At 52.4% G+C, this 21,530-nt stretch overlaps 1 protein-coding gene across 1 annotated transcript; it reads right to left on the bottom strand.

The window, feature by feature from the left end:
• Positions 1–902: 902 nt before the first annotated feature.
• On the bottom strand, positions 903–19,893 carry SGTA (small glutamine rich tetratricopeptide repeat co-chaperone alpha). The gene is made up of 12 exons (XM_008150653.3): positions 19,829–19,893; positions 12,256–12,395; positions 11,326–11,429; positions 11,038–11,122; positions 9,584–9,683; positions 7,631–7,735; positions 6,383–6,521; positions 5,490–5,552; positions 4,096–4,133; positions 3,472–3,561; positions 3,133–3,255; positions 903–1,997 (listed from the first exon to the last, which is right to left on the bottom strand). Exons 2-11 carry the CDS (start codon positions 12,353–12,355, stop codon positions 3,141–3,143), a joined length of 939 nt encoding a protein of 312 aa, XP_008148875.2. The 5' UTR covers positions 12,356–12,395; positions 19,829–19,893; the 3' UTR covers positions 903–1,997; positions 3,133–3,140.
• Between the last annotated feature and the right edge of the window lie 1,637 nt (positions 19,894–21,530).

The following is a 21,530-nucleotide window of genomic DNA, read 5'->3' as shown; positions in this document are numbered from 1 at the left end:
CATGACAGTAGTGATTCTGTGAGATTCACCCCTGGTGAAGGCCCTGTAAGACAGGCACAGGCCTCATTCTTGCCCCCTCCCCACTCACTGTCCATACCAGACTGTTTCCTGGGGCTGCTGATTTGCAGTCGTACTTTGTGATTTTGATTTGCGGGAGGACCACTGCTGAGCCTTCATCTGTGGATGAAGCAGGCAGCCTTCACAGAGGTGGGGTCCTCAGTCAGCCACTCCTGGCATAGGACCTACAACTGGGGGTCACACTGCACCAGGTTTGCCATTCAAGGGCTGGGTGAGCTGAGGGTCAAAGCTGTTCCTTCACCCGTGAAATGGGTATGATGGTGCCTACCGCATAATGTAAATAGGAGCTGAGAATTCAAGCAAGGTTTATGTAGTAACTGTGGAGTGCTTTCTATATCCACAAACGTTTGGGGATGAAACCCTAGGCCAAGACAAGCCTGGAAGTTTCCTGGGCTCCTTTCTGCCTAGGGCCAGGTCTCTCCCCTGGAAGCTATGGGAGGGAGGGTCCTTGGGTTGCAGAATGGTGAAATTTGTGAGAACATACTAGAAAAGCAATGAACAATAATCTTACTCTGTCCCTGAGAACCTAGGATTCCAGCTTGACCCCTAAGGTCATCACTTAAATGGTGGGTGTGTGAGTGTAATTATGGTGAGGGGTGAAGGAAAAACATGGGACAACTGAGGTTTGCTATTTCTGGAACCATCTATGACCCTGGCACAAGAAAAGCTTAGTCATGTCATGTCATGTCATGTCATGTCATGTCATGTCATGCAGTGTGTTATTCCTTATGTCCTGGGTGATGTGGAAACTCTAGGCTGTGGGTTCTAGAAACTTGGGGCAGGGAGAGCAGGGGTGGTGCCGAGAGGTCAATGCAGAGACTGGCAGAGGTCACAATGTCTATTTATTCCCCACACATTACTCTTGTCACCATGGCTAGCACTCAAGAGTTAGGGCCACCTTGCCATCCAAGTGATGACTACAGCGGCGGGTGGTGGCCCTTCTTCCTACTAGTTTCCTATGACACACGGCACTGGATCAACTTTGCAGACCACCAGGGAGCCTCCCACACTGCTGTCAGCACAGGGTCTCAGCAGATTCACCCGGAGACCCCGCCCAAGCAGGGAATGCAGGCGTGTCCATGGTGGCCTTGCACCTTAGGCAGGCGACCCATCCCTGGCTTGTGTGTTTGCCCTCCCTGGAGGCAGCTCTGGCCTGCTTGGCAATTGCTGGCTGAGGAGGGGGACACCAAAGGCCCCAGAACAGGAGGGGGAGCCCGCTGGGAGTCCATGGGCCAGAACAAACAGGCAGGTTGGGACGGCTTGGGGGCCAGGCCCGAAGGTCATGATCACCTGCCTCGTGGTCTGTCGCGTGTGAGTACTGGGGAAGGAGGATCAAAAGGGGTGAAAAGCACATCTATCAAAATGCTCGATTGTCCCCAAAGCTGGCCCTAGGCACCCCAAGACAGTCCTGCTCCCGACAGGCGCAGGGAAATGAAAATGTCTTTAGGAATCTGCAACTAAAGTTCCTCATGCAAAAACCTGTGGTCTGAGGGTCCGGCGGACACTGGTGCCCAGGCCGTGGCTGGCAGTGAGCTCGTCCAAGCAGCCAAGGTTGACTCAAAAAGGCATCAGGCTTCGGACGTAGCTGGACGTAAAACCGGTAACTTCTCGGAGAACACCCCCGAGGACCATCCCCACTCCGGAATATTCTAGAAAATACTTTAGTGACTGGGCTTTTTGGAGATTGGTGCTGGTCTGCGTTCACAGCTTGCTGGCTCTGTTTCGAGAAGGGTCTGGGAGCCATAAGGGAGTACAAAAAGGGAGGTGAGGGTGAAAGGAAAAAATAAAAAGCATAAAAATCCATCTCATGCAGGTCCAATTTCTTTTTCTTTTTCCCTCTCTGGCAATCCAATGGGAGAAAATGGCAGCACGTGTGGAGGCTCCCGGCAGCTGGGAAGAACCCGATGGCACTGGAATGGCTGGAAGGACAAGACATGCGGCGGTCAGCCAGGCAGCCGCCCGCCTCAGAGGGCATCACTGCAGCTGGTGAGACCTAAATTCAATCTGCCTGCGTGGCCTGTGGCTGCCGCGTAAGCACAGAAACCGCACGGTCGTCATCACAGGTGGTTCGGGGGCCCAGACGTGAGAATGTCGGTGAAAGTACTTTGGGGATAAAGCTCCAACTAATAACAAATACAAAACTGACCTATGTTTTGTCTTAAAATTAAGGCAAAAAAAAAAAAAAAGGAAAGAAAAAGTATACTCCAAATATTAACATTCGTTGCTTTGCATGGAAAGATTAAAGTTGTTTTCTGTGCTTTTTCTTTACATTTTTCTATTTAAAAAATCATGGTTAAGCCCTAGCCGGTTTGGCTTGGTGGATAGAGCATCAGCCTGCGGACTGAAGGGTCCCAGGTTCGATTCCAGTCAAGGGCACATGCCCGGGTTGTGGGCTCGATCCCCAGTGTGGGGCGTGTAGGAGGCAGCCAATCAATGATTCTCTCTCATCATTGATGTTTCTATCTCTCTCTCCCTCTCCCTTCCTCTCTGAAATCAATAAAAATATATTTTTAAAAATCATGGTTAATATAAAAATGTGAGGAGGAAGGTAACAAAATAAAGAAAGCCACCTGCCACCTGTACCCAGGGAGCAGAATCACCGGAGACAGACAGGGTGGAGGTCAGGGGCCCAGGGACAGCTAACCAAGCCAGCCAAGGTCTCCAGGGACCTCCGAGTATATTTTTAAGCAAGTGTACATGTAACATCTGCTCACAGTAAAACAAGATAAAATCCCAAAATCATGAAAACCAGGCAGAACACTTGGGTGTGAAGGAGAGGCAGGTATAGATCTGTCCTTCCCCTGCCCAGGTGACCTCATCTCACATCCACTGGGGCCACCGGGACACGTTCTGCAGGTGCAAAGAAAAGCACTCTGCCAATACTTCCTGTTCTCTTGTCACCTGTACACACACCACATGTAGGGACCAGCCCTTCCAGAAGCTGTGAGGTTTCAGTCCATGTGTCTCAGTGGGAGTTAGGAGGGGGAGGAGCAAAATTCAGTGGAAACATCTGGAAGGGGGCCTGCACCTTCCCCGTCCCCCTAGGAGACTCACGTGAGCGGTCATTCCTGCTGGTCATCGCTGCTGGCACTGGGTGTTTGATTTCGCATCTGACTTCGAAGCTGTTCAATGAACTCTGGGTTCTGCTGCTGCATCTGCTGAGCGAACTGCTGGCCCCTGTGAGAGAGGTGCCAGGCTCAGCTCGCCGGGATACCAGCCAGCTTCTCCAAACATCACATTGAAATGTCCCCCAGGCATTCGTCATGCGTCCCCACATGTGACCCTCAAGGGCAGTGTGCCCACTCGCTGGAGGACACAACGTTGACATTTCCATTTTCCCACGTGGAGTGTCCCTGCCTGCCCACCGTGTCTCCACTATGCAGGTGTACTCACGCCTGGATGAGACTGGCCAGGTCATTCTGTGAAGTGTTGGTGCCAGGAGTCCCCAGGGGGTTGTGGCTGCCGGAAATCATCCCAGACATGCTGCAAGAAGAGAGCCTAGGACTTAGACAGGATGGCCCAGCCCACCCGACCCACAGTGGCTCCACTCAGCCCTTGACCTCTGCTAGCAAGAGACGTTCTATGTCACCACCCTTCTCCCTGATGGCAGCCCTGTGAGTTCCATCCGCTTTTCCAGGAACGGCTTTTTGCCCTAAAGACACTGATTCTCAATGGGGCAACTCTGGCCCCTATGTGACATGAGAAATGTCTGTGACACCAAAGGTCGCACAGTGTGTGATTCCACTTAAGTGACATTTCCAGAACAAAAACATTAAATTCACAGACAGGAAGTGGGTTTGTTATTGCCAGGGATTGGGGGAAGGGGGAGTGACTACCAAGAGGATGGGGCTTCTTTGTGATGGTGGAATATTCTGGAACTCGATGGTGGTGATAGCTGCATGACACTGCTAAATGCACGAAATGCCACTGAGTTGTAAACTAAATACGATAATCTTATGTGTTTTACCGCAAAAAGAGATCTAAGCACAAGACCCAGGGGAAAGGGTCGTCACTTACAGCTGCTGAACCTGGGGGTTGTTCATCATGGTTGATGCCTGAAGAAAAAAAACGATCGTCAGAGGACAGCTTCCGACTGAGAAGGTTCCCTCTCAAGCACCCTGGGCTCTCCTGCCCAGCACAGCAAGTATGTCACCCAGGTACTGGCTCTCCCCGCCTCTCCCACACCCCGTTTCTTCCTCTGTGCGATGAGACTCACGTTTCACCACTTTGATCCCATTTGGGACCCTTATTTCAGGAGACTCCAGGGCGCCTATCCTTTCTTTGCTGGCACCTTAGGTTTCGCCGGGTGTGTGTATTTTAGATCTTTTCTGGGTCACAAGACATTAGGGGAGCCAGGCAGTCTTGTTTTGCTCCATCAGTAAACAACACTGCACTGGGCACTTTTGAGCCTTCACAGCTCACTGAGGACATCTCCTCAGAACCCAGGTCAGGGAGAGGAGGGTAGGAACTGAAGAGCTTCCTGCTAGACCACTGCTCACGGGCTGCCTAACTGTCTGTAAAGGGCCACAGCTTAAGTACTGCCAGCTTTCAGGGCGTCTCTGCTCCAACCATTCAGCTCTGCCAAAAGCCGCAGGGCCCTGGCCGTGCCAGTCGAAGTACACAAACCAGCAGGAGCTGGGTGGCTGAAGTCACAAGGCGTGGCTGCTATTATGCTGAGTCCTTGAGCCTTTGGAGTGCGGGTACTCATCCCCGTCCATCAACAAAGACCCTGGCTTCCGCTGCGGCATAGGCTTACAATGAAAGTAAACCTCTGCTGAATTTAGGAGGCGAGATGCTCCTTGGTGTACTGAGGATTTTTCTCTTCCAATTTGAGACCCTGCACTCGAGGCCCTGGAGGCCAGCAGTGCGGCCTCAGGCCGAGCAAGATCACTCAGAAATGGGCATATGTGTGTGTAGGGACCAGCCCCCTCCGGTCACAACGGGGAGCCTACTCTCAATGGGATACCTAGTGCGCTGGTGTCCCATCTGAACCTGCAGGCGTGGCCCTATCACTATCACCGTTTCCTTGTGAGAACACCATGCTGGGCAGCGGGGATGTAGTTTTCCCACGTTATTCACCCAAGAGAGGTAGGATCTAATTTGTCCTTTGGCTCAATAATGGTGTGTGTGTGTGTGTGTGTGTGTGCGTGTGTGTGTGTGTCTCTCTTGAGGGTATGCTGGCCCCAGGGGACACAAGACAACAATTGTGGTTGTCGTCACTGGGGGTGCTCCTAGCATGGAGTAGGTGGGGCCAGGGATGCTGCTCAACACCCCATAGTGCCCAGGCAGGCCCCCATCCCAGAGTGACCCCAGCCCCAGTGTCCATCAGTGGCCCTGGTCTATGGCAGGCAGTGCCGTGGCAGGCCCAGGTGGTGGGCGAGGACGCTGCTGGGGGAGACGAGGGCAGGTACCATGCTCATGAAGCCTGGGTTGTTCAGCAGGCCCGCGATGTCAAAGCTGCCGAGCCCTCCTGTCTGTGGGGATGAGGAAAGCACTGGTTAGTGGCATCAGGACACGGGGAGATGACACTGGCCCCAGGAACTGAGAGAATACCCCATGTGGGGCCCATCTGCAGTTCTAAGAGGTGTTTAGCTCAAACAGATGCTCTCTCGGCTTCATAAAAAGCAGGAGCCCCCCGTCCATCACTAGGGAAAAGGACTGTGTTAACGGCATCTTTCCTTTTCTGATGCTCTGACATCTGAGGCCTGGCAGACCCTGGAGGGATGGGCCCTCCTCGGGGTAACCAATTCCTAGAGACAGTCAATAACTCACCTAGGAGCGCACCTTTCAAATGCAAGTCAGGCAACCCACTGTTCACTCCCACCCCCTTCTCCATGAGGCTCTCACCCTCAGCCACTATCCTTTTGCCCTAGTCACCCCAGAGCCAGGTGCCAGTTAGGGCTAGCCTCTACCCAGAGTCCCCTGGAATTATTCAAACGTGTAAAACCTAAGCCTGCTCCCCCCACATCACCCTTCCTTCTCATGAAATCCTAATAAAGGCTCTGGTCCACATTTCCCCTCTTCCTTCACCTCATGACTGACCCCGGTGCTTCCCCGGTGACGCTGCAGCATATCCTCTGTTTCGGGGGCTCTGTGACAATAAAAACATCTTCCTCCCTGACAGGCATTTCCAAATGTGCATCTCATACCCGATTAAACAAATGCCAGGTCCCCTAACAGCCCAGACATGCTTTGCACGCAAGTCAAGCCAGCCCTCAGCCTGTGAGCTGTGAGAGCGTCTGCCTGCCTGCCCTGTGCTCTGCCTCCCTCACAGAAGCACGCCCCTTGTTCCCAGGGGACTCACGGGACTGGGGGCCTCTCTCAGCTTCAGTTCCGCTATCTTGAGGTTGGATTTGTATGTTTCGTTGTCGGGGTCCAGCTCCAGGGCCTTCTTATAGTAGGCCACGGCCTCCGCGTGCTTGTTCAAACTGCAGAGCGCCAGGCTGGGGGGAGAGATGCTGGGGATGAAGGGGAGAGGCCCCAGGAGCTTCTGGCCCCTCCCTCAGTCCCCACACCTCAAACTGTCTCCATGTCAATGTCACCATTCCTTGTCCTGTCTGGGCTCCAGTGGAGGACACAAGAGGGGTCAGGGGAGGGGCTGAGAGGATGAACATGACAATTCAAATGCACTCGGGTCCTAGTGGTGGTACCCAATACCAAGGGCTTTGAAGGCCTAAAGCAGTGGTCGGCAAACCGCGGCTCGCGAGCCACATGCAGCTCTTTGGCCCCTTGAGTGTAGCTCAGCGTTAGAACCACTTCTTCAAAATAGACTCGCCCAGGCCAAAAACCGACTTCTGCGCATGGGCCATGAAGTTTCAATCACACTGTACGTGCGCGCCCGCATGTGGTATTTTGTGGAAGAGCCACACTCAAGGGGCCAAAGAGCCGCATGTGGCTCGCGAGCCGCGGTTTGCTGACCACTGGCCTAAAGGATGCAATGCCAAGGGGCCAGGGTGGTCAGACAAGGATGTGTATTTGGTGCTTGTCCCTGCTGCTCCGGGCAGAGCTCCTGAAATTTCCTGAGTCAGTGTGTCCTTTGTTATTCTGAGCCCCTTCTAATCACACCTAAAGAGGGTGACCACATCCATGTGCCATAGGGGTGGTGTAGCCCCAACTCCACAGGGACAGAGGCTCTGGCACCCAAAATCCAGGACCATGCTGGATTTTACCCAGTGGGCCTCTATCTGGCTGTTCCATCTGTATCCTTTCTAACAAACTGGTAAATATAGGTAAAATGTTTTCCTGAATTCTGTGAGTCATTCTAGGGAATTGTCACTCCTGAGGAGGGGGTCGCGGGAAGCCCTTATGATAGCTGGTTGGTTGGTGACAACTTGTGATTGGTGTCTGAAGTGGGGCTGAGCCCTGCACAGTGGGGTCTGACTACCTCCAGGTAGGTGGTGTCGGGGCTGAATGGAATGGCTGAACCCATGCCGGCGTTGGAGAGGTGGTTAATGAATAGAAAGCCCTCCCCACAATCAGAAGAGGAGGAATGTGGTGGATGCAGAGGGAGGGGCAGTCCGGCCCCACAAGGGGCGCCTGCCCAGGCACTCACCCCATCCTCCCATATGCTTTGCTGTAGGATGGGTCTATGCAGATGGCCCGCTCGCAGTCCTGCACGGCCCCCGCATAATTCCCTAGTTTGCTGTAGGCGGCGGCTCTGGGGAAACAAAGCAGGGCATTCAGAGTTGTACCCCTCACTGGTTACCTACCATGAGCCATTTGGGGATAGGCCTTGGTTTCCCCAGCTGTAAGATAGGGTGGGTATGGGGTTGTGAAGGGGTATGTGGGCTCTGACATGGGCATCTGCCTGCTAGCACCTGTGCTGGGGGGCTGGGGAAGGGTGCTATCCCATTTGCCAGAGGAAACTGAGGCTGAGGGAGGTAGAGGGGTGTGGCCCAATGCTGCACAGCAGACAGGCAGTATCAGGACCTGGTTCTGAACCCACAGTCCCAGGGCTCCGCCATGGAGGCTCTTCCTTTTGGGTGAAGCTCAGGCCCATTTTATGTTGCCAGATAAGTCCCTCTGCAACTTTCTTTATATCTAGAACTAGAGGCCCAGTGCATGATTGAATCATGCACGTGTAGGGTTCCCTACACGCTTTCGCTTTTCACGGTGGAGCTGGGTGCCTGTCCGCTGGTGCACCAGGCCTTTCAGAAGCCTCCGGCTTGTTGGAGGCTTCTGAAAGGCCTGGTGCCGGAGCAGACAGGCACCCAGCTCCCCAACTTTTGATGTTCCGCGGCCGCTGAGGGGGGCTACCCTGCGGTTGAGAGGCACAGGGGGCCTGAATCCCGCCCCCTGCGCCTCTCAACGGCCGCTGAGGGGGGCTGCCGCGGACACCTGGCTACCCTGCTGTTGAGAGGCACAGCTGGGTGTCCGCGGCAGGCCCCCTCAGTGGCCGCGGATCTGGCCGTTGAGAGGCACAGGGGGCGGGACCCGCTCCCTGTGCCTCTCAACAGCAGGGTAGCCCCCCTCAGTGGCAGCAGATCCGTGCCTCTCAATGGCCGGATAGGCCACCCCGAGTCCCGCCCCCCAGCCTCTCGCCGCCCAATCGTGGGCGTAGCGGAGTGATGGTAATTTACATGTTATTCTATTATTAGATAGGATTACTTCCCCCAAAAAATAGTTAAAAAAACCAAAAACACTTCTACCCAGAGGTGATGTGGACAACCTTTGGCAACCATGCTTCTGGCGTCTTCTATACGCTGTGTGTTTCCACGGCTCCCACACCGATGGTGCAATTCCGCCTCCTGCTCCCACTCAGTCCCTCTCATTAGCACAGTATTCCGTACAGTGAGGCTATGTGACAGCTAATTTGGCTTTTCCTTTAAAAGCATAGGCCACGCCAGTCGGCATGGCTCAGAGGTTGAGCATCAACCTGTGAACCAGGAGGTCACGGTTCAATTCCTGGTCAGGGCACTTGCCTGGGTTGCAAGCTCCATCCCCAGAGTGGGGTGTGCCGGAGGCAGCCAATCAGTGATTTTCTCTCATCACTGATGTTTCTCTCTCTCCCTTCCTCTCAGAAATCAATAAAAATAAATAAATAAGTAAATAAAAGAGCACAGGCCAGGGTCAAATACATTATGACAGAAAGAAGACTCGACTTTGGGTAGTGAACACACAATGGAGTATACAGATGTCATATTATAAAGTTCTATATCTGAAACTTATATAATGTCATTAACCACTGTTACTCCAATAAATTTAATGCTTTTAAAAACAAGGAAAAATAAAAAGTACAGGCCAGATGCAGTTCCTCACGGTTGCCAATGCTGTCGTGAGCATGTGCACGTATCCAAATTGTGGATTATTTTCTTGGCCCCACATCTGAATAGAGAATGGTGCCACCTAATTTAAATGTCACTATTGACTCTGACTGACAGCTCGCTGACACTATGTGTATTTGGGACTGCAGTGGGGCAATCAGTAACCTACAGTACAACAGCCCGTCCTGTTTGCCAGGATGTGAGATTGGCTGGCCTGGCCTCCGAGCAGGCCTGGCAGGTACCTGTTACAGAAATAGACGGCGTTTGCGGGATTGAGCTCGATAGCTTTCCCATAGAAGTGCACGGCAGCCTCAAAGTTCTCGACTTTCATCTGTTCGTTTCCTACAGAAAAAGAAAAAAATGTACACTGGCTGTTCATAAGAGACCTGAGGGGTCTGAGGGGTCATTCTCAGCTCTCCCAGCTCCTAATTGAAGGTGTGAGATTTCGGGGGTCAGGATGCAACACTCGGGTATAGGCTGGGGGGTGCGGTTTGCATCAAGTGTCCTTGGGGCTGGCTGAGCCAGCACTTGGTAATGGCAGCTGTCACTGCTTTGATTGTGGTACTTAGGGACATAAGTCTCAAATACTGTCACTTTTGCATCTTTTCAGAAATAGAGCCCAATTTTAATGAGATGTAATCTACATGCCACACAACTCACCCTTTAAAAGTATACAATTAGCCCTAACCAGTTTGGCCCAGTGGATAGAGCGTCGGCCTGCGGATTGAAGGGTCCCGGGTTCGATTCCGGTCAAGGGCAAGTACCTTGGTTGCAGGCACATCCCTAGTGGGGGGTGTGCAGGAGGCAGCTGATGGATGTTACTCTCTCATTGATGTTTCTAACTATCTATCCCTCTCCCTTCCTCTCTGTAAAAAATCAATAAAATATATTTAAAGATGGCTCTCCACAATCTCATACTTAAAAAAAAAAAAAAAAGCAATTCCCACCCCGCCCAAAAAAATAAAATAAAAAATAAAAGTGTACAATTAAGTGGCTTTTTAGTATATTCAGAGTTGTGCAACCATAACCTCCATCTAATTTCAGAACATTCCACCACCCCGAGAAGTAACCCCGTCCTCATCAGTAGTTAATTCTCCCCTCCCAGCCCGATAACCATGAACCCACTTCCTAGGTCTGTCGATTTTCTTGTTCAAGACATTTCACATAAACAAAATCACGCATGTGGCCTTTTGTGTCTGGCTTCTTTCACTGAGCGTCAGTGTTCAAGGTCCATTTACTGTATCATGGTCAGTGCCTCACTGCTTTTCATGGCTGAGTAATAACCCAGTGCAGGGACAGGCCACCTTGTATGTATCCGTGGTTTATACTTCTTGGCCACTATGAACTGTGCTCCTGTAAGCATCTGTGTACAAGCATCTTTGTGGGCATGTGTGTTTGCTGGGCCATGTGACCACTGTGTTTAACTATTTGAGAAGCTGTCAGACCATTTTCCACAGCAGCTGCACTGCTTCCATTTCCACCCACTGTGTGTGCGGCTATGATTTCTCCACATACATCTGTGTTCTTCAAAGCCATCCCCACCTGGACTCCTGTCTCCAAAGGCTGGTTTGCCGTCTACTGTCCCAACAGCACCCCTACCTCGACTTCAGAGCCAGGGATCAGCCTGCCCCGCCTTCTCACGCCTCTGGAGTCCAGGTGGAGAGGTGCCAGTGGGGACAGAGAACCCTTCTCTCACCTTCGGTTTTGAGGCGCTCTGCCTCCGCCGAGTCCTCCTCCGAAAGTGGGGTTCCCTCAGGACTCCTCAGGTTCTGTGGCATCTCCTGACCCCAAAGAAAAAAGGTGCCAATCCCGCTGTCCTCCTCCTTCTCCAAACTCGGCTCCGTGAGCCTTCCTCCCTGTCAGGGGCCTCTGAGAAAAAAGGTGCCCCGCTTCCCTCACCCAGGAGGGCCTTGCTTCGGAGCCATTGGCTACCCATGCTGTTCTCACCGTTCTCGGCTGTGATGGGGGCGGCCCCGCAGCTCACCTTGCCTGCGGCAGCTTCAAATATTTCTGGAAGAGTCTGAGTGAGTGCGAGGTTGCTGTCTTCCAATGTCACCCCGAAGGCGGTCTCCAGGCACTGGATTGCAACTGCAAGGAACACCGATATTTTCTTCGGAATGTATCTGAGTTTATGACCGAGGCTCAGGAGGCAGGGCTCGTGCTTAGTTTTCAAGTGGGCTGGCGGAGACCCTGGAGGACACTGTGTAGTGTGTGCCCCTTGACCCTGGTTTGGATTCTTCCTGGTCAGCCCAGAGCCTTGGGAAACTCAGGACAGACAGACATGCCCTTGAGCCCTGGGAGCAAGGAGATGTGGGGGAAGTTACTGTCCTTGCCCAGTGGGGCTCTCCGTGGGGTCACACTGCTGTGCTACCTTGCTGGGAAGCTGCAGAGCTGAGCCCAGCCTGGAGAGCCATTCAGGGATCCAGATGCCGGGGACCTTCTGCTGAACCTCCAAGGAGTCCAGCCAGAACCCAAAGCTTAAGACCAGACCACCCCCTGCCCAAGTCTTCACAACTGGGCTCCTTCCAGGGGCAACACAATTGCATGTGGGACAGACAGGAACTACTCAGAGCCCTGTGGCCACCTGCCCTCTGCCCCCGGACACACATGCCTCCTTTTCGCCTACAGAAGGCCTGCCCTAAAGTGACAGGGGGTTGGCACCCTGTGGTAGGGGAAGAGCACTGGGCTAGGAGGCCGGAGAGCTCAGTCCTGTGCCTGCTCAGGGCTCGGCGGTCTTGGCTGTGAAACCAGGACAGGAGCAGCGTCCATGGCTGGACAAGTGTGCTGACCTATCATACCATCCTGTAAGAGTTCTAGGCTCCGATGAAAGAAAGGGAGGTGGGGAGGAGTGGGAGGAGGCAGTGGGGGCACAACGTAGGAGACAGGAGACTCCATTCCCGGGGCCCGTGCATACCTTCCAAACTCTCCTGGGCGTCCGACGAGAGCCCCCCATGCCGCAGCTGGTCATGTAGGAAGCGGATGATGGCATAGGCGAGGCGCTTCTTGTTATCCATCTTGCGATGGGAAGAGATGACACCCAGGGGTTTTCAGGATCTGCAGACCCCAGGCAAAAGGATGAGGACTGGGCTGCTTAGATACGCACCCTTCCACCTACTCAGCGGTCATACTCCAGGCAGGACTCTGCAGCAGGTGTGTTCCCCACCCAAGCACATTGGCCACTTTTATCTGTGAGGTAAAACGTTAGCCATCCCATTTCACAGATGAGACACTGAGGCAATGAGGCTCAGAACCCCTGCTCTGGGGCATGTGCGTGGGCGGAGCGCCCCTTGCAGCCCCTCCTGGCTCTCACAGGAGGGCAACATAGCCCTGGCCTGGCGATCTTCACCCTTTCCCTGGCTAGATGGGGACAGCCTGGGGCTCCCCAGGGCTGCCTCGCATGGGTTGGAGTCCTGGAGGTCTGTGAACCCCAAGTTTCCGAGGCACACGAGGGGCGACACAGGCATCAGGGGATAGCCTGAGCAGACGAAAAGGCCCTGTAGGGCACGGATCCCTATCCAGGCCTCCCGGGTTCCTCTGCACCGTGCTGTACTGCCTGGGCTTTGTCTACAGACATCAGTGGTTCTCATGACTGGGGGTGCTCCTAGCATTCAGTGGGTGGGGCCAGGGATGCTGCTCAACCCCTCCAGAGCCCAGAGGGACCAGTCCCTGATATCCCTAGTGCCTGGGTGAGAATAAGAAACGTGTGAGGAGTCTGCTACCAGAGCAACTGTGATGTGCCTGGCACCTTACACAGCACATCTCACTTCCACCGTATAGTGACCTCCGAGGTGCATCAGTGCTCCCATTTAGAGAGGACACAAGAGCGGGATGGGGACCTACATGCTGCCCAAGGCCCCTCATATCCACTCAGCACGGCTGGGAGCCACGGTGTAAAGCATCTTGGTCCCCTTGAAATACCTCCAGTAGGTATGAATAGGGGTCAATAGCTTATGCCCCCTAGAAATCAAGGAGTGGGCCTCCTGACCCCATCATCATTAACCCGTCAATGGCCAGAGATCAGAAGAGCAAGTCACTAACCCCTGGCTTTACAAGCGGGCTGACAGCACACAGAGCTGATCTGGCACCTAAAAGTTGTGGTGCAAAGGCAGTTAAGGCACGTGATGCCGGCCATGCTACGAGTGCTCTGTCTGTGGTACAGGGAAAACCTCACCCATCAACTGCTTCCTCAAAGGAGAGGAGCAGACACAAAAGGCCACACTGTGTGTGATTCCATTTTTATGAAATGCCCAGAGCAGGCAAATCGGAGGAAGGGCGTTTGTGGTTGTCAGGGGCAGGGGAGTAACTGCTAATAGGGACTCGGCTGCTTTCAGGGGTAATGGAATGCTCTGGAACTCATGGTGATGGCTGCACAACTCTGTGAATATACGAAAACCTGCTACTTTTTATGGTATGTGAATTACATCTCCATTTCTAAAAAGGGGACACACTTAAAATAGCTATGTTGGAGAGCTTGTAGTTGGACAGAAAGTTATAGACACCCTGGAAAGCTCTTGGGGGATGGTTATGAGTTTCCCCCTCTATTTTTGGACACAACGAGCCTTTACCAAGCAGTACCTTTGGCCCAAGAGCATCCCTGGACCCAGGTCTGGGATCAGGATGGGCCAGAGCCTGGAGGACAAAAGGCTGGAGGATCTTGGGGGCAATACACAGGGGCCCATGGAGAGCAACACAACCTGCTTGTTTTGAAGACAGTGAAGTCCCAAAAGGTGACTCGTGCTCCCCAGCTGGAGGGTCCTCAGAACAAACTGGCCGTCTGCTGGCCTCTAAACCCAAGGAGACAGACATGCTGCCAAGAACGCCCAAAATGCTTTTGTTCTGCACATGTTCTTGACAGAGAGCAGTATGACTCACAGTAGCTGAAAGGTGGACAGAACTCCAAAGCCCTGATGGAGGAATGTGGATAAACACAATGTGCTCCATCTATACCAGCGGTCACCAACCTTTCGGACCTCATGGACCACCAGCTGGCGACTGCTGATCTATACCATGGAATATTATCCAGCTTTACAGGGACATTCTGACACATGTTACAATATGATAAGCCTTGAGGACATGCTCAATGAAATAAGCCAGACACGGAAGGACAAATACTATGTGATTCCATTCACAGGAGGTTCTTAGGGGAGTCAAATTCAGAGGCAGGCCCTGGCTGGGTAGCTCAGTTGGTTAGAGCATTGTCCCAATATACCAAGTTTATGGGTTTGATCCCCAGTCAGGGCAGATACAAGAATCAACCAATGCATGCATAAATAAGTGGAACAACAAATCGAAGTTTCTCTCTCTTTCTCTTAAAATTTCAGTTTGGGAAGATGAGAAAGTTCTGGAGATGGATAGTGGTGATGGTTGTGTAACAATGTGAATGTACTTACACCCACTGAACTGTTACTTAAAAATAGTAGTTAGCCCTGGCTGGTGTGGCTCAGAGGTTAGAGTGTCAATCCGCACAGGGTCTCAGGTTTGATTCCTGGTCAAGGGCACGCACCTGGGTTGTAGGTTTGATCCCAGCCCAGTTGGGGTGTGTGCAGCTTGAAGGCAACCAATTGATTTGTTTCTCTCACATTGATGTTTTTCGATCTGCCCCCCGCCTCCTTTCCACTCTCTCTAAAAATCAATGGAAAAAATATCCTTGGGTGAGGATTAACAAAACAAACAAAAAATAGTTAAAATGGTAAATTTTATGTCTATTTTACTATAATTAAGAAACTCTGTTTCAAAGGTCCTCCTCTTAGGATATAAACCTGAGATCGCAGGACCCGGATCCTTTTGCATAGTCTGTTCTAAAGCGGGTCAAGTCACATCCAGCTACCTGCTCAGCTGCGAATGGCTTTTGTATTCTATGTATGTAAGTGCCTACATAGTAACATGCTTGATTTTCCCTTATGGCCCCCAAAGCTGACAGTATTTACCACTTGGGCCTTTATGCTTGCTGACACCCTCTCCTCCAGCACTATGATGGCAATCTGGATGGAGGTGTGCCAGGGTCGTACAGAGCAGGCCACAAGTTCAACAGGTGGCAGGGCAAGAACACACAGCTGAGCGGCTGGACTCTGCCTAAGAGTCCTGGGCACCACTTCTGAGCACGGTTCCCCAGCCGACCCTCAGGAGCCAGCACTGAGTCATGTGAGATTCACACTGGGTTTTGGGTTGTGTGTGGGGGGTGAGAGGATCTGCTTCCCTTTCAGGGAAACGAGCAGGTTCCTGGTGGCGTTGGCTGTTTGCTTAAGAATAGAATAAAAAAAGAAACCTGATCTTTGGCACAACTGTTTCCTGCACTCCTGGATGGAGCTGAGGCTGGAGGGTCTGACACTGAAGGTTGAGGAAATGGAAAAAATGAAGTCACACTCATTTCAGTTCTTCCAATGCTTCAGACCCTTTCCATCTCAGGGCCTTTGCTCCCACCGCTCCTGCCGCCACTGAAGTAATTTAAGGCAACTCTTGCTGCCTGCCTCTCGGCTTCTCCTGGCCTATTGGTGTGATTTCCTCCCATACACCCAGTGCCAACAGGTCAGGGGCCCGGGAGCCTGTCCTGGGCCAGTGTGTGGATGATGGGCCACAGACTACATCCCTTTTTCCTGAAGAACAAGACCTGGAGCCATAATGTCTTAGGTCCAGCCATTCTCCCCAAGGCCAACTACATGTTGCCTTTCCTGTCCCTGTGTCACATCTGAGAGTCCCAGTTGATGCCCTCACTTTCTCTTCTATAAAATGGGGTAACAAATGTCTTCAAATGTTGAGAATTCAGCGACCTAATGTGGGTTTCTCCACCCAGGCACTAGCAATGTACGGAGCACGTTCTGTGTGAGGAACGGTCCTGTGCACCACAGGATATTTAACAGCATCCTGGCATCCATCTAACGTTCCCTGGGAGCTGGGGGTGGGAGCAGGGTCATCCCAGGCAAGACACCCCGGGTCAGGGGATCCCATGGATCCCAGGAGACTGTGTTCCACAGCCATCTGACTACTGAGGTCCTAGGAGGCTGCACACATTTAAATGCACAGCCTGAATGGGAGGAGACAGGGGGTGACACACAGATGCTGGGGTCATCCTGGTTTATGCTGTCTGACCATTGGGGAATTATACTGGTATCTAGTGTGAGCAGGGATTAAATTCACTATTTTCCCAAATAATTAATGCAGGGTTTCTCCCCCTCAGCACTGCTGACATGGGGGTTGGGTCATTCTCTGTGGGGGCATCCTTGGCTCCCACTCACTCAATTCCAGGAGCATCCCCCCCCCCCCCCCGCCCCAATTGGTGACAATCACAAATGTCCTCAGACATGGCCAAACCACCCCAGCTGAAAATCACTGCTAGACACTAAGTGGGAAAAATTAAGGCTTTAGGTCAGCACAGGTCAGATTTTCTGGCCAAATGATTGTGCTACAAACTTTGGGAAATCTTCTGTGTGTTGAATATGTGGGTTTTGGAAATGTACAAAAGGGATTGTGGGTCCACAGCAGAGGGCTGGGCAGTGTTTGACACAGGTGGTCCCTGAAAACCGCTGCCTCTCCTCTCACCTCATCGAGCAGGGAGGACAGCAAACGGTGCGAACATTTGGTTTTAACTCATGGCTTTGAGATGAACCAACTTTCTGCTCCTCGCAGAGCAGGGCCCAGCTGACACAGGGACAGCACTTTTGCTCGATGGTTACTAGGCACTCTGTGTCTTTGGAACAATCACAACTTGTAGGTCTTTGGCTGCAGGACAACATTCTCAAAGACCTACTCTCTCCTAACAGTGAGGCCTGTATGAGCTCTCAGAAAGCACCACCAGGGCACAGAGCAGGGCACAGAGGACAAGAATGAGCCTGGTAAGCGTGAGCAGGCGATGCCCCAGGCTGTGGCGGGGGCGGGGGGGGGGGGGGGGGGACGGGGCGGGGTGTTGTCCCAGAGACAGTTCCTCTTTGGCACCTTCTGAATCCCTTCTAGCGCTCAGTCTACTTTTTCATTAAACAACAAAAACTTCTATTCCTTTCATTTCCCTGCCCAAGACTGACCAATAAAAGGGAAAAATTACATACCTTACTAAAATGAGTGACCCACCCCCCACCTTAAGAAGGAGAAGCACCCACTTTTTGAAGGATGGCCCACCACTTCTGTGGGTGCTTCTCCCACCCACCTTAGGGTACTGCAGGTGCCCGAGAAAGGCTGCCCCAAAGCTAGAACTGGTGTTCACTCCCCAAAGTTTTCTTCTAAGATGCCCCCCGATTGCCCTGCGTACTTATAAACCCTCAAAAGCTCCCTGAAGTGTAACAAGTGTGTCCCTCAGCACTGGTGTGTCACCCGCTGGGCCCCAAACCCTCCATGCTCCACTCAAACCCATGACTCACCTTCCCTCTGATCCCTCAGGAAAACTCTTATTCTCCCTGGACACCAAGCTGCAAGGTCGCCTCCTCAGAGAGAGCTAGACGCCTTCTTTTCCCAGCAAAGCCCAATACTATTCCCACCTCTGGTCCAGCATCTCCTGCAGGCTCTTTCCTGGCTTGTCTTCAGCCAGCAGACTGTGAGCCACTGGACAGACCAACTTCCTTTGAACCCCAGCACTTGGCGGCATTTGATCCAGATGGACTCAGGAAAATGTGAGGTCACTGTCAACAGTGACAACCAGGTGCCTTGGGGAGGTGGTTCTCTTTGGGTCTCAGTTTCCTCATCAGTAGAAGACCTTTGGTCGTGCCTACCTGCCCACAATCCCCTTTATTCCTTCAACCATCACTGAGCATTTCCCACCTCAGCCCAAGTTGGGTCTTGGCCAAAAAAACATAAGATCAAGTAAGACTGCAGCTCTTGACCTGGGGCAGAGCTTAATCCTGTTTATAGTCACTCGCCCTTCCAGGTCAAGACTGATTTATAAACCTCAGGTGAAAAATGCTGAGGACGTTCCAGGCACTGAACTAAGTGCTGTACATGCAATGGTTTATTTCCGTGATCCGCAAACATTTTCTGAAAAAGGCCAGAGTAAATTCCTTCAGCTTCACAAGCCACAGGGTCTCTGTGGCAACGGCTCAACACTGCTATTATAATGCAAAAACGGCCACTGACAAGGTGTATGCCATGGGGCGTGGCTGTGTTTCCACAAAACTTCATTTTAAAAAACAGGCCTCAGCTGGATTTGGCTCCCTGATCAGTTTGCTGAGACTCTAGGTTGTTTCACCTAATTCCCATTCTACAGAAGGAAAAACCGAGGCTTAGAAAGGTAAGGGCACCACTCAAGGTCATCCAGCTAAGACACAAATCAGTTTTAAGCCCAAGTAGTCTGACTTGAGACTACCTCCAAAGTACCCCTTCTGCTCCCTACAAACATGGGTGCACGCACAAAACCTTGCATATGATTTCTTGGGGTTCACTCCTCCCACCCCCGCAGAGGCCCCACTGTTCAAGAATCACTCATTGGTCTAGGGTAGGGTTTAACTGCTGACATTTGGGGCCAACCATTTTCTGAGGAACCGTCCTGGGCACTGTGGGGGTTGAGCCGCATCCCTGGCCCCACAACCACTTGGTGCCAGGAGCACCCCAGTTGTGACAACCACAAATGTCCCCATTTCCCAGTACTGCCCCCCCCCCCCCGGGTGTGCGTGTGTGTACGAAATTACTGGTCTAGAGAGAGGTAAAACAGACTCAACAAATAATCAGGGAAAGAAACAAAAGAAATAGGAACATCACTCAGGGACACAGGTTGCACACCCATGTTCTGACACTCAATAACAAAAACCACTCATCTCTAGTGAGCAAGTACCAGGGACCTGATTAAAGAATGCTCTCGCATGGACCCTACAGGCATACCCTTCCACAGCCCCTGTAAGAGATGTGCTGCTCAAAGCGGGGAAGCCACTTCTCTGCGCTTACACAGCCAGGGAGAGGTGTGCGGCGGGTCCTCAAGTCCAGATTTCGACCGCTTCTAGCACAATATGCAGAAGACCCTAAGTGTGAAGTAAGACTAACTGCTAACCAATTTGAGCTCTCCCTTTCCACTGGGCCCCTGTGGCCTGAACCCTCCCCAAACCCCTCGCCCTCGAAGCAGGGGCTGTGACGATGCCCGTTTTACAGAGGGGAAAACGGAGGCTGAGAAGTCAAAAGGCTGGCCAACGTCACCCACTTGGAGAGCGGCGGCGCTGGGACAGGAGCCCCGACCTGAGCCCCACGAACAGGGGCCCGATTTAAAAGGACCGTTTCTCTGTACAGCAGCGTACACCCGGCGAGCGAGCACTACATGCGGGACGCTTTTACTTCCCGCTTTCCACCCACGGATCTGCGAACCAGCACTTCCCAGGCCTGGGGTCCAGGGGAGGGAAGCCAGGGCTGGTGAAGGACAACCCGACGACGTCCGGCCTCAGTTTCCCCTCTGGACCGCCCACACACAGCACCCCGCGGATCGCGCAGTGACCCCAGCCCCAGACCGATCTTCCCTTACGGGCCCCGTAGCTCGGGAAGCCCCTAGCCGCGGAACCAAAGCCCCAAGCCCCCCAACTCACCTCTCGGGCTGCTGAACCCCGACCCTCCGACGGCTGCGCCTGCGCACCGCGGCGCCACCCGGCCCCGCCCCCCAGTCGGGACGCTTGCGCGGAAGGAACCCGCTCGTGTTGGATTTCATTCTGCGCAGGCGCGTCAATTGTCCAAGCAGGAGTGGGGGAAGTGACGCAATTTAGAGGCGGGAGCGAGGTGGTCGTTAGGGCAACTGACCTCTGCGACCGAAGGAAGACCGGAAATCAGGATTGTGGAGCGGTGCTTGGTGGGACCGTGGAGGACTCTTGGAAGTAGGTGGAGCCTGTCACGTGGTCCCGAACGGGCCACGTGGTGCAGCTGTGTTTGGGTCTCTGGCGCCCAGAGCCATCATTGGCGCTCAGTGAATGCGAGCAACTGTTACCCACTATCTTTGCTCATTTATTCACCTACCCATTCACCCACTCACCCACAAATGCAGTCTTTCGTTCATTCAATCCATAAGACGTAAAGGAACATAGAAGTTGTTCACAGCAGGTGCCTAGTAGTCAACAAATATTTATTGCAAGCTAACTGTAAAGACCAGCAAAGTGTTTGCTCTCATTATTTAGTATCAGGGTGGACGTGTTGTAGGCGGTGGGAATGGCATTAGGTATCTGACCCACGGGGTCAGACCAAACCTCAGTTCAATAACCTTGGTACTTTGGTTTTGGCTAGCAAAGAATTCAGAGCCAACTACCCAAACTTTGAGAGAACACTTATTTGGTAAATCACAGTGATGGAAGAAATAATTTCTAAGGAAACAAGTTATAGAGGTAAAGAAATGGCCCTTGGAACTTGGGAGTGAGGAAGCTAATGGTAAGGTACCTGGGGCAGGGAAGGGGAGGGGAAAGGGAAAGGCAAGGGTGTGCGCCCCTGGAGGGAGAGGGCACTGGGTCCTCCATCCTAAGAGTTTGACGGTTGGAGAGTTTAGGGGCGGCCCCAGGGGAAGATCTCAAGAGAATATTCAGCAGTTTTTCAGGTGTGTCCTTCCAGGTTTGTGCTCTCCACTGATCGATTGGCAGGCACCAGGTCAGGAGGTCATTATTGAATGCTGCTGGTCCTGAGGTCAGCCAAGCCTGGTTTTGTTGCTTACCTGGGCCTGGAGCTGAAATACAACTGAGGCATAGATGTTATCTCTAGGGAGGAAAGGTCAGGGGGTCCAAACCGCTTGACCACTGATATGCTAGAGGAGGAAAAATCACCCTGTGGGGCGAGGTCCCACCCTCCAATTGATGGTCTGGGCTTTCCACCCTGGTGACTTGCTGTACCTGGCCCTTTGTCCTTTCTCTACTCTTGTCTAACTGCTTACAACAGACAGATTGTAGAATAGTAAACTAGTACATAAATTAATGAATTTCACTTAATGGCAAGCGATACGAAGAAAAATGGGGTGTTGTGATTGGGGAGATAAGTTGGCCGGGATGGTTAGGGAGGGCCTTTCTTTTAAAATGTGGATTTGGAGGATGAGGAAAAATACTTCAGGTACAGGGAGCAGTGAAAATGAAGACAAGTAGAATTAAATTCGGTGCACTGAATAGAGAATGAGTGATGAGAAATTCCCTGGGATGACTCAGAACTGCCCACCATTAGTGTTGCCAGAAGTGTTCTCCCAATTCATTTTTATCCTATTTAAGACGTATGAACTTTTATCACCCTGGATTATTTTAATTCTTCTGCAGAAATAAAAGGAAG

Source organism: Eptesicus fuscus, chromosome 6 (assembly GCF_027574615.1).
Source record: "Eptesicus fuscus isolate TK198812 chromosome 6, DD_ASM_mEF_20220401, whole genome shotgun sequence".
NCBI lineage: Eukaryota > Metazoa > Chordata > Mammalia > Chiroptera > Vespertilionidae > Eptesicus > Eptesicus fuscus.
Note: the sequence above shows the minus strand (reverse complement) of the source record. Positions and strands in the feature narration are given on the sequence as shown.